Here is a 12,866-nt window from a genome sequence, read left to right as displayed (position 1 = left end):
ATTTAATAGGGTATTACTTTCGGCGTAGTGGAAATGACGAGCCATTAATTTTTAACGAGGGTTAACTACCCATACCACTTGCTACCGCCCCCCCTCAGACACCTGAGATTGAGCCCACTTTGCTTTCAGCTCGGATGGTTAACGGAAGTTACCGCTCTTGATCCTCGCCGAATATTGGCAGCCATTAATGACTTTTGCTTTTTCTCTTGTTCTTAGTGTGTGTTTGTGAAGTTGACTTCTGCGACCATGCGCACCTGCCCTGGACTCTCCGTCTGCCCTTGTGGGACATTCATGTCGGCGATGGAGACTGATTCTCACACCCTTTGTCCTTTATGCAGAGGTCAACGGTGTGATAGCTTAAATAAGTGTAATGAGTGTAGGGAGTGGTCTTCCTCCCAGTGGGAGAGGTTTGCGCGATGGCTGAAGAAGAAGTCCAAGCGGGATATTTCTCTTTTGAAGGTTCCTTTGAAGGAAGAAAAACCCAAGGCCTCTTCTTTCGAATCCCGACCCGCCTCTAAAGCTCCTACTCGTTCGGTCTCTTACGAGAGACCGTCGAGTAGTAGCGTAGACCAAGTTAATGTCGGCCAACCCTGGTTCTTGAGAAATGATGTTGCTTCCCCTAGCGAAGCAGCCCCACCTATCTCCCCGGGTGAGGCCTTGTCACTTACCCCTCTTTTACAGATTTGGTCTTACTTGGGGCTTATGGGTCCGGCCTCCAAGGAAGGTTTGCTACAGTTCATCCGCATGGGTGTTTCTGTTGAGCAATCATCGTCGCCGTCAGAGGTAGATCCTCTAACCATTGTCGACATCATTGGGTCAGAGGTGTCTCGTGCAGTATCATCCAACTCCTCAGCCCCTCCAGACTCTCCAGCGGTTGCCGCTGACTTAATTTCCCCCATTCCTGAACATCTTTCGAGGGGGAAACTAAGTTCAACGTCTGTCTCTCCTGCAAGTGCTTCTCTCCCTTAGGGGAGTTCACTTATAGAGACTCCTCTTCGGAGGATTGCTGTGGCGCACGGTCAGCTTGCTGATCCAACAATCCCCAGAGGGCACATTCGTCAGAAAGCGCACCTTCCACATCGTCTTAGAGGTCTCCCTTCACCAGCGGTTAAGAGGCACCTATTTGGTTCATCGTCGTCGCAGCCGTCCCCTGCAGAGGAGCCTCCGCTGCAGTCATCTGACCTTCATTCATCGATCGTCACTGCTCCTGCAACTAGTCTTGTGACTTCAGTCATGGACCTCTCTCCTGATCGTTCGCGATCCTCTTCAGTGAATGGTCCCCCTTACAAAGGGCACGTCGACATCCACCCTCAAGACCTGCCGACCTGCCATCACCGTTCCTGTCACTGATAAAGCTTATTGTAGCTCTACCAAAGTGCGCAGCTGCGTGCCATCGCCCTGCAGCTCGCCAACCTACAGGACTTCAGCGCTTACCAGCAGCTCGTCAGCACTCAACAGCGCTTCGGCGTGCCCCTTCACCTGCTCGCCCTCATAGGAGGCAGCAAATTCATGCGCCTGAGCGCCAACGTTCTTTTGCACGTTAGCGCTCTTCTGCGCACCCCGCGCCCGTGTTCACCTGCGCTCACACGCCCAGGCTCGCCCATGCGCTGGCCCAGGGGCGCCAGCGCACTACAGCGCGCTTGCGCTCTCCTTTGCCTACGCGCCAGCGCCCACCTGCGTACCAGCGCTCTCCTGAACGCCAATTATCTCCCACGCGTCAATTATCTCCCACGCGTCAACTATCTCCCGCGCGCCAGCACTCCCCCACACACCAATTCTCTAATACACACCAGCATGCTCCCGCACACCAGTACTTTCCTGCGCGTCAACAAATGCCTGCGCGCCATTATTCTCTGGAGCACAAACACACTATAGGTGAGACAGCAGGCGCAATGCAGCTCTCACCTGTGCGCCATCGCTCACCTGTGCGCCATCGCTCACCTGTGCGCCATCGCTCACCTGTGCGCCATCGCTCAACTGTGCGCCATCGCTCTCCTGGACATTCGCGCTCTCCTGCGCGCCAAATCTCTTCGTGCACACGCACAGAGACATGCGCATGCGCCACCACACGCCAATATTCTCCTGTGTGCCTGCGCGCACCAGTATTCTCCCCTGCGCGCCAGTATCCTTCCCCGTGCATCAGGCACGGGCGCAGGATCTACATCCAGCAAGGTCACCATCGCCTCATTTCCCTCCCCGCAAACGCATTTCAGTGTGCCCAGCGGGAGAAGGGAAACAGGCACAAGCAGAGGGGTTCAGGATCCTTAAACTGCCTTCTAAGGCGGACCCACCTATTACGGTGACTCCTCGTAGGGAACCTTCGGTCCCTTTCCCTTCAGGGGATCTGTCTGACAGTGCACCTTCTCGCGTATAGCAAAGGAGGTACTTTGAGATCCTGGAGGAACCCAGTTCAGCTCTTCCACTTCACCATTCTCTGGAAGAGCTAACCAGGGGAGTCCCTCTTGAGAGAGACTCCAGCCGGCAGGTCTCGCTCTCGGCGGCCGAAGTCCTTAACCAGGAAAAGGTCGCTAAGTATGCGATGTAAGCTACTTCGTGGCTGGACATCTGGTTAGGGACCTTAGGTATCCTGATACAATCCGAGGATTTTTCCAAGGAGCATACCAGGAAGGCAATAGAGACCTTTTTACTCTCAGGCACTCGCACCATCAAGTTTCTTGCCCACCAAGTTTCAAACTTGTGGGCTAACACTATCTTGAAATGTCGAGATGCAGTGTCTGAGAGGTTCCACCAACAGGTCTCATGCGTCGAGATAAATAGACTCAGACACTCCTCCCTAGAGGGGGCCCATCTGTTTGAGCCTCAGAATGTGGAACTTGCGGCTGAGAGGTGGAGGAAGTCTCATCGAGACTGCCTCCTCCATAGGGCTTTAACAACTAATCCCTATAAACCTCCAACACCTCAGCAGTCCCGTCCAACCAAGACCGTAACGACGAAACCAGCAGCGAAGACAGTGGTGTTTAATAAGCCCTTTTCTGTCAAGGACAGGAAAGGCAAACAGTCCTCCAGGGGAGGAAAGAATCCTAGAGGGAGCAGCTGAGGCCGCAAACGCTAGGATAGGCAGTCCCCCTGCGTTTCCACCAGTGGGGGGATGCTTACAAAGTTGCTCAGACAGATGGAAGCACCTCGGGGCCGATTCCTGGACAATCTCCGTGATCCGTCTAGGATATCGCGTCCTGTTCATAACATCTATACCTCCCTTGACCAGGAATCCAGTGTCAACAGACACTGGGATCAGCAAGGGGGCAAGCCCTTCGGGCAGAAGCCCAGACCTTGTTGAAGAAGAGCGCTCTCCAAGAGGTCCTCGACGGTTTCCCCAGGCTTCTTCAGTCAACTCTTTCTTGTAAAGAAAGGCGTCTGGAGGCTGGAGATCAGTCATCGACCTCTCAGCCTTGAACAAGTTTGTCAAACAAACTCCGTTCAGCATGGAGATGGCAGACACGGTCAGACTAGCAGTAAGACATCAGGACTTCATTTGTACACTGGACCTAAAGGACGTGTACTTCCAGATTCCAGTCCATCCGTTTTCAAGGAAGTACTCAAGATTCAGCCTAGACAACAAGGAGTAACAGTTCAAGGTGCTGTGCTTCGGTCTTTCCATAGTACAGTACCCCAAGTTTTCACCAGTGTGTTTGCCCTAGTGTCATCTTGGGCACACAGGTTTGGCATCCATCTCCTCCGTTATCTGGACGACTGGCTAATCCTAGCAGACTCGGTGTCAACCCTTCTTCAACACCGAGACAAACTTCTGAGACTTTGCCAGAATCTGAGGATCATGGTAAATCTCGAGAAGTCTTCTCTGCTTCAGACTGGTATATTTAGACATGATCATAGACACCAATCTCCACATAGCCTTCCTATCAGACGACAGGATAACAAGGCTGAGAAAGGTTGCAAGACCATTTCTCAGACGAGAAGAACTTCCAGCCCAAACGTGGTTACGTCTCCTCGGTCACCTTTCATCGCTGGCCTGTCTAGTTCTCAATGGTCGCCTCAGAATGAGATCCCTCCAGTGGCAACTCAAGTCCTGGTGGAATCAAAGTCGCGATTCCCCGGACATCCGGATCCCCATGGGATCAGTGGAACTGACTGACCTCCAGTGGTGGGTGAGAGAGTGGACCTTCTCGTCCTCCCCGGATTTTATGCTATTCTCAGACGCTTCAAAAAGGGTGGGGGGCCCATATGCTGCACCACACGACCTCAGGCCTCTGGTCAGAGTCAGAAAAGTACCTCCACATAAATCTCGTAGAGATGAAGGCCGTTTTTCTGGCCCTTCAACAGTTCCAACAGTTCCTGGTGGGCCACTCAGTGGTTGATTAGCGACAACACCACAGTAGTGGCTTACATCAACAAGCAAGGAGGTACTTTTTTGCAGCAGCTATCCCATCTAGCAGTAGAGGCACTGAGATGGGCTGAAATCCACTCGATACCACTATTGGCACGCTTCATTCTGGGCAAAAGGAATGTGCTCGCCGACAACCTGAGCAGAGCATCTCAGTTAGTGAGTACCGCGTGGTCTTAGGATCATCTAGTAGCCAACAAAGTCCTGACTTTGTGGGGTTCTCCGACTGTGGACCTCTTTGCAATGGCCCTGAACTTCAGGCTCCTGCTGTATTGTTCCCCAGTCCCAGACCCCAAGGCTCTCTGGCAAGATGCTTTCCAACGGTGGGACAACATCGACGTTTACGCCTTTCCCCCATTCTGTTCGATGAGGAGGGTACTCAACAAGACCAGAACATCGGTCAATCTTTCAATTACCCTTATAGCTCCGCTATGGCATCACGCAGAATGGTTTCCAGACCTTCTGCAGCTCCTAACGGAGCCCCCAAGAGAACTCCCTCCATGACACAATCTACTCAAACAACCCCATGCCAACATATTCCACAAAGCCGTAGCTTCGCAACGACCTCACTCCTGGAGACTACCCAGCATTTCCTTTCTCAGAGAGGATTTTCGCAACAAGTTGCGACTAGGATGTCTGGATACCTGCATAAGTCATCAGCAGCAGTCTACCAGGCAAAGTTGAAAGTCTTCTGTGGTTGGTGTCATGGTTGGTGCCACTATTCCAGCAATAGCGGAGTTCCTTGTGTATTTGCGTGAAGAAATGCTCCTGTCAGTCTTGGCAGTAAGAGGCTATAGCTCAGCCTTAAACCTCGCCTTCACACTGAAAGGAATGGGCATTTCTTCATCGCTAGAACTTTCCTTATTCATACGGAGTTATGAACTTACCTGCCCCCAGTCAGAAGTGAGACCTCCCCCATGGAACGTGGTTGGAGTTCTGAGGTCTCTCAAGAGACCTCCCTATGAACCATTACGCCAGGCAACCGATCACCACCTGACTTGGAAGACGGTGTTCCTGCTAGCTTTGGCTTCAGCCAAGCGAGTCGGTGAAGTTCATGGTCTCTCATACGACATCGCCCATTCAAGGGGATGGGAAGAGGTAACGTTCAGCTTTGTCCCAGAGTTTATGGCTAAGACTCAGAAACCGGGAGTAGTGGATTCACGATTCGACTCCTGGATTTCTAGTCTCCGTACTGTAACAAATGACCCAGACCATCTCTTACTATGCCCAGTGCGGAGTTTGAGGCTGTATCTTAAAAGAACAGCCGCAGCCCGTTCTCGTGTGCCTGCACTATTCGTCAGCACAGGAAGGACCAAGAGTAGGGTCACCAAGAACACCATCTCAGCATGGATTCACAAGGTCATAGACCATGCACTGAATCCAGACCCTCCTCCTTCACGTCGACCCAGAGCTCATGATGTGGGGCGTAGCTACGTCCCTGGCATTCAAAAGAAACTACTCAGTGACGCAGGTTCTTCAAGCTGGGGTGTGGAATCGTCAGACCACATTCACATCCTACTACCTGCAAGACGTGACCCACAGGAGGCTCGATACGTTCTCTATCGGTCCTGTGGTGGCTGCATAACAGCTGGTTTAAAACTTCAAGCTCCTTATTGGACAAGTAGCAGAAGGTTGAGGGCATTGTTACCCGGTTTTAGTCTGCGTGAATGAAAAGGTTTGACTGGCCCTTATTCTTTTCTTCATTCTCCCCTCTCTTGGGGAAAGCAGCATCCTGGGTTCTCTGCATAGCTGACCTCAAACCACTGCAGGTAAACCATGCTCCCTTGTGTACCTAGTATTAAGACTAATACTGTTGCGTCCCCATACCCTGATGAGGTGGTATTGGGAAAGTACTAGTTACACAGTTTTTCCGAGTTCAATTTTACCAGGACAGTCACACTTCTACATACCTCAGCACACAGCTTTTGTAGGCTGTGGACCTTGTGTAGCAAGGTTTTAGAGAGGTGCAGGGACTCCTTAGTTTTTGAGTACTGATACACTCAAATAAGGAGCCCCCGGGTAAAGCCAAAATGGGACGTCCACCCTTCCAGTTACGGAACAAATGACAAATACGTAGATAATTTGTATTTTTCCTAACTATACAAACCTTAGCTATTTAACCAAACTTACCCGCCAGCCCTACCCCCTTGAAGTCTTACCTCCAAACAAAATGAGCTCAATCACAGGTGTGTGAAGGGGGGCAGTAGCAAGATACCCTTCTCTACCACCCGCTAACTAGCTTTATGGGTAGTTAACCCTCGTTAAAAATTAATGGCTCGTCATTTCAGCTATGCTGAAAGTAATACCCTATTAAGTAGCTAAGGTTTGGTTAGTTAGTAAAAATACAAATTATCTACGAATTTGTCATATCAGAAGTTTTTTTTTTTTTTTTTTTTTTTTTTTTTTTGAGAATTCCGATTTACTGTATGCTGCTAGAAGTATTTCAGTATGTATCTGGATTACTAAAGGCAAAAGTAGGAAAAAATATTCATATTGGGATTAAGCTAGTATAAAAACATGAGGGCTTCACTTTTTCATTTGCAATAGCCTATATCACTTGTATCACAGTTTTTTTTCATATTCTGTGAGGTTATCACTCTTGCAACGTACTGTACTGTACTCAAAGGACTGGGTACGTTAATTAAGAAAAATATCTTATCCTTTTAAAAGAAAATCTCTGACAGCGATGTTAAATATATTATCCTTTTAAAAGAAAATCGGTGACAATGGTGTTCAATGGCATATGTTTTAGACTAGAAATATAGGTGATTATTATCGTAAGCTTTCTTTTCAGTTAATTCCTTTTGTTAGTACCGTGGAAATGAAATACTCGGTGTTTACTGCGACACATAAATCACAATATTGTGCAAATGTTTTATATGAAATTTTGATTTTGTGACAATTATAAGGTAAAATTTCCTTTCTTGAGTAAAACTTGGAGAGCCTTACACTACCTGTGAACTACAGTAATACTTTGGAGTTAGAATAGATTTTATTCAAGTTTTACAAAAGCCAAATTATGTTAGAGAAGGACAGTCATTGAAAGTTTATTAACCCTCCCTTCTATCTGGTCATTACAGCAACCCAAGCGTTGAGACAAAATACGTACTTCTATTTAAGAGAAGTATACGAAGTGAGTTTAGTTTTGACATGTGCATTTCCCCTGTAATTCTTTTGCATGCTAAAAATCAAGCCATAAATGGAGTATTAATAAAGATATGCAGTATTCAGACAACCAGATCTGATAATTAAATACTGTACTGTTACACTAAGTCCCCTACACATGCAGAAATTGTATTCCAAAAGTAGTTCACAAGCGGAAAAGTTTGCAAGTCCAACATGATTAATCATTTATACTAATCATGTTGGACTTGCAAACTCATCTGTTTTACATAAGCTAGCTTACTAGGCTATGAATGTAACAAGAATTCCTTTATTGACTTTATATATACAGTGCTGTATTCACAATTAATTTCTTTTCTTATTTTGCCGACCAAAAATCAACTTTTCCCATTTTTGGTTAGCTGATTATGGTACCTCTAGCGAGTATTCATGTTTACGATACTAGTTTACATAAATAATTGGAGTATCAATATGGTATTCAAATAGCTATTTATTCATAAGAAATCCTTAAAAAAATTTTATTAATTCATACTGCATTTTATTTCCTTAGCTATTTAATGACCAACATCATGTTTTGTTAAATTTTCTTGATGCATAGAGCATTGATATAACCTATGTAGTTATTCTTGATATATACACTATCAAGCTAACACACACTCAAAGAAAATTAAAGAAACTATCTAATAAAATAATCTTGAAATTAGCTAATGTCAGATTAAAAAAATAAACATAGGAAGTAATCTTACCTTATAAAGTAGCATAACTGACATGGGACCGGACGTGGAGTGATGCGACACATCGAGTTACTGACTGGAGGAGGAAGTGCTAGATGGTGATGTTAAGAGACAGGTTTGTCTGCAATAGAAGAGGGGGCCCAGAATTAAACTTAAATACTATGACCACTTGATGCTGTTGGAACAGGTTCAGAAGAAAGTTTATCAACCCTTTTGAAGAATGAATCCAGTGATGACTGGGTGGTGGTCTTTTTTTTTTCCATCGTAGTTAATACCATAGTTTTGTACTGCACCATGAATGGCTGCTACAACCTTTGTATACTATTTGGCTGGAGGATTCAGCAATTCAAATTTTGCCAGACTTTATCTCGAATCCTTTAGGTTATTTAACAAATATGTCTCTCCTACTCTTTTCTTTGAGCTTATAGTTACATAAGGTCTTCCTTAGTTAACTCTTGATGATAGCATCAAGGAGTTCAACAAGTCATTTTCTTCTAAATCAAGTTCTTGCTTCTTGTTTAGGGTCAACAAGTAGATAAAGGCAGTTTTAATTCTTCCTCCACCTTTTCAAATCAATGAAGTCCTGAGCAAACTGCGGCCACACTTTCCTTATACACCCCTCTTATGATAGCAAGTTATAATTTCATGCCATGCAAAATTAATATTCTTGATATAACCTTTGTTTGTAATACTTGCTGAAAGGTGGAACTTGAATAAAATTTCTTAAATGCTACTATTATTCCCTGGTCCATATATTCAATATATGATTCAGTGTTTGGGGGAGTAGAAAGACAACCTTAATATTTTGATAAAAGTCTTCCAAGAACAATGTTGAATAAAATGTCCTTAAAATTATGGGACAATCAGTCTTAAAAAGGACATAACCTAGGCTTTTGTTGTTACTTTTCTCTGTGACAGGAAGAGATCCCTTGGCTGTATTTTTAAGGGATCTTGTGTTCTTTGCATGGTACGATAAGAGGAGGAGCATTGCTACCTCGTTGTAGTTACGTCTATCTTTGGCCACTTTTTAAAGTCTAGCATTGCCTTTTCTTTCACAGAAATATCATTTCTGTGTGCCATCCACTTCAAATACAATCCTGTATCACCAACATTAAACACCTGCTTGGGTAAAAACTCAGAATTTTTAACTTCCATAAATATTTAAATGCCTTGCCAGTTACTTCCCATTATGGAGGTTTGCTCAAACCTTAAAATTATAGCTACCAATAAAGGATAGAGATTTTAGCTTTTTCTTTGATAAAGTATTAAGCTTAGGACCGTCTACTTTAATAACTTTTTTTCATTTCGTAAAATTAATGGTCGACTACATGGGCAGAGAACTCTATGAGACACATATTTTGTCATTGTCCTTGAATGTCATAGAGATGGTGGAATTGTTCATGTTAAAGAATGTGCAATGTCTACAATCTTTTCACATTGTTCCACTGTTATACTTATCTTGGGTTCTATTGTCAAAACCTTGTTTCTTTACAGCACCCGGGAGATCACCACCATCTTAATGCAAAATCCTTGTTGTTAATGTAAAAAGATTTTCACACAAAGAACATAGACGATACAATATGCATAATCACTTGTTGGGCGAGACCACACATGACTGAGAATAATATAAACAAAGATGTAGTTATGTTCAGCACAATGTAAAGTGCTAGAGACACCAATTAATCTACCGCACACCAGCGCAATTTAAAATTCGGCAATAAATTTTAATGTATAACATCTTAAGCATATGCAAGTTCATAGGTTAGCCATTTGTACGTATGGAACTTACTGTATTAGTTAATCAATCACACTGTTATTTATTATATGATGCCTTTCTCTCTTTACTTAATACTTAAGTACAAATAGTACAGTAATATTTATTCAATTGCCCATAATTGTAAAGCCTTTGGCTAATATCTCAAAAGTATTTCATGCACACCAGCAATAGGATATATGTATTTAAAAACCAAATGGTATTTGCTTTAACAAAAGGCGCAGTGTTTAAATATGTAGTTACCGAACTATACCTTGATAGGCTACAAATTATTGTGTCAAAGATCAATGTAGTATCCCTTATAATATTTCAAACATATTGCATTGAAGATTACCATACTTGAAGTGTTCAGTAATATGTTGTGGGGTATTATATCTAAACATACTTTACTGTATTAAATAACATAAGGCCTTTTTCAGCAATGATAGCAATTAAAATATGCATTGAACATTTAAATAAATAAAGCCATCTATAAGAATTTGAAATTTATACTCACAGACAGTTGCCATCTCTTCATTTCAGAAGAGTATTATCATCAATGGAGAATAAATTAAATATTTTGAAATTTTTTTTTTATTTACTATTAGTCTTCAAACTTGTGGTTTCATTATGTATATGAAGTACAGTACTGTAATAAGAAAGTGCAAATCATGGAATCTTCCTACTGTCCTATATAAGGAAATGTGGTTTTATATCTTTCAATAACACATTACCGGTAATCTTTTCCCAGACTGGTGTAGCTCCTTTAGACGCTGCAGTAGACTGTGCGTCTGCACCTGAATGGCGATCAAGATCGCCCCTAGGTAGCACATCTGAAGTTGAGGTCACCTGCGTTCCTCGTCCACAAAATCTTCACATTACCCGCAGGGTTGGTGTGGATGGGGTGGTCATTGCATGGGCTCCTTTGGAACATGACTGTGTTGCTGGTTTCCAGGTACATAACTGTAATGGCGAGTTGTGTTGATACTTTATTGCTAAATACTGAATTCTGAAATTTAAAAAAAAAATTTTTTTTTTTCTTTCTCAAAAATTTTATACTTATTTCCCTTTATAATCTTTCAGGTACTTGTAGGTGGAAGAGTGGTCCAACATGTTAGATCACCTCATCGCACAAAAGCTCTTGTCACTGGGCTCCCATTAGCAGGGTCTTTCACCATTGGTCTAGTAACTGTGGCTGAAGATGGTCGCTGTTCCACTCCAGTCATTGTTACACAGGATCGTACCAGAGTATACGCCAGCAGGAGTTCATCAGCGCGTCCTTTGCGAAGATGTGTACCCACTTGCCTTTAATCTAGTTTGTACTACATCAAGAGCCCATCTATCACCTCGTCCATTTCATCCGCCCTTGACCAGTTTGTTGCCTAGAGCAGATATCTGGTGGCTGCAATAAACGAGGGTTATCTTTGAAACCATCACTCACAATGAATCTCAAATTATAAGCAACTGTGACTAAGCCATATAGATTAATCATTTAATATATAATGTGATGAAGTCAAAGAAACCCTTATCAAATTCTGTGTACCAATTACTTTACAGTATAAGGTACAGTATAGCAGAATTTGATTATCTCTGGTCGAATATCATTATCATCTGTTAATTATTCATCCACATCGTGTTACTGTCTTCCCATTACTGTTCAAGCCCTTTATATATCAACTCAGAAATTTACCGTATCTAAGGGAAACTAACCAAGGAAGAAGGCCTTTCGTAACATTATGGTTATTTATACTGGACCACACTGACTAACACCAAATAACGATTACCAATTTGAGACATTTAGCTATGAGATCGTGGTTTTAAAAGTGTTATTTGCATGTTCTCTGCCATCATAGTTATACTGTATAACAAAAAGTATTTTTACCTTGTGTATGATTTTAAAGGAAATAAAATAGTAAAGAAATATTAATAAAAATGTTTGACAGTGTTTTGGAGACCATGAAAACCAGTTAAATGTATTTTTATTAAGGTGCTATATTGTTTATCTCTACATTGTTTGTACACCGAAAGCGAGCTATTTTTTTCACTTTTGCACCAAAACATTGTTAAAGGTTAAAGTGCTAGTTTGACATAGATCATTAACTGTTAGATCTTATTTGATGTAGAATTTGGTCTGGAGGAAAGTTTGACACACTGATGTGTAATTTGTCCTTGCACTTTTTACAAAAGGATTAGTTTTGAGTGCTTGTTTGCAACATACACCAGTATCACTCTGATTCTGGGCCAAATTAAATGATGCGTGATTTTTTAAGGGAAACGTGTTTGTACGGTCAGTTTGGGCTTGTGGTTGTTTTTACCCTTTTCATTACTTCATTTTGCTACCATTGTTTTTTTCTAATAAAAATATATTATATATATAATTTATTCAAATTCATCGTATCTGCCACGAAATTTTAGGCCATTGTTAGATATCTTATTTATCTAGACAATCATACAAAGACTGTGCAGGTTAGCCACAAATTTTTTGTAGTTCTTGTAAATACAATGTATAGTGCCAAATGAACAGAAATATTGTATTCATATTTTATTCAGTATTCAGTAATCACATTTTATTCTCCACCCTGTACATAGGAATTGTAATTGGCTCATTGTTATCTAACTAAATATAAATTGATGATACATAGTCATTTGATTTTTCCTTTATATGCAATATAATTTTAATCACTGCTTGAAAACATGATTTGAAGAAGTATTCTGTAATATTTTAAAACTATCTTGAGTAGGATATACCTCCTTATTTTCTCTAGGCTTATTGCTTATGAGTTTTTTCTTGCTCCAAGTGGACCACAGGGTGGCAATGATTAGGAATTGTTATCCAATTTTACCAGTAAAGGTACAGATTGAAATGCTATTGAGGATAAAAGAAAAGCCACTCCCT

The 12,866-nt window shown here is 42.7% G+C and overlaps 1 protein-coding gene across 1 annotated transcript in view; it reads left to right on the top strand.

The window, feature by feature from the left end:
* Positions 1-12,607, top strand: part of LOC137616439 (uncharacterized) — a 59,866-nt gene extending 47,259 nt beyond the window's left edge. Inside the window, exons 22-23 of the mRNA XM_068346187.1 lie at positions 10,722-10,925; positions 11,054-12,607. Of these exons, the coding sequence (XP_068202288.1) occupies positions 10,722-10,925; positions 11,054-11,281 (432 nt within the window). The 3' untranslated portion in view covers positions 11,282-12,607. The remainder of the gene's footprint in view (positions 1-10,721; positions 10,926-11,053) is intronic.
* The last annotated feature ends 259 nt before the right edge of the window (positions 12,608-12,866 follow it).

This window comes from Palaemon carinicauda, chromosome 22, assembly GCF_036898095.1.
Source record: "Palaemon carinicauda isolate YSFRI2023 chromosome 22, ASM3689809v2, whole genome shotgun sequence".
NCBI classification, from domain to species: Eukaryota; Metazoa; Arthropoda; class Malacostraca; order Decapoda; family Palaemonidae; genus Palaemon; species Palaemon carinicauda.
Note: the sequence above shows the minus strand (reverse complement) of the source record. Positions and strands in the feature narration are given on the sequence as shown.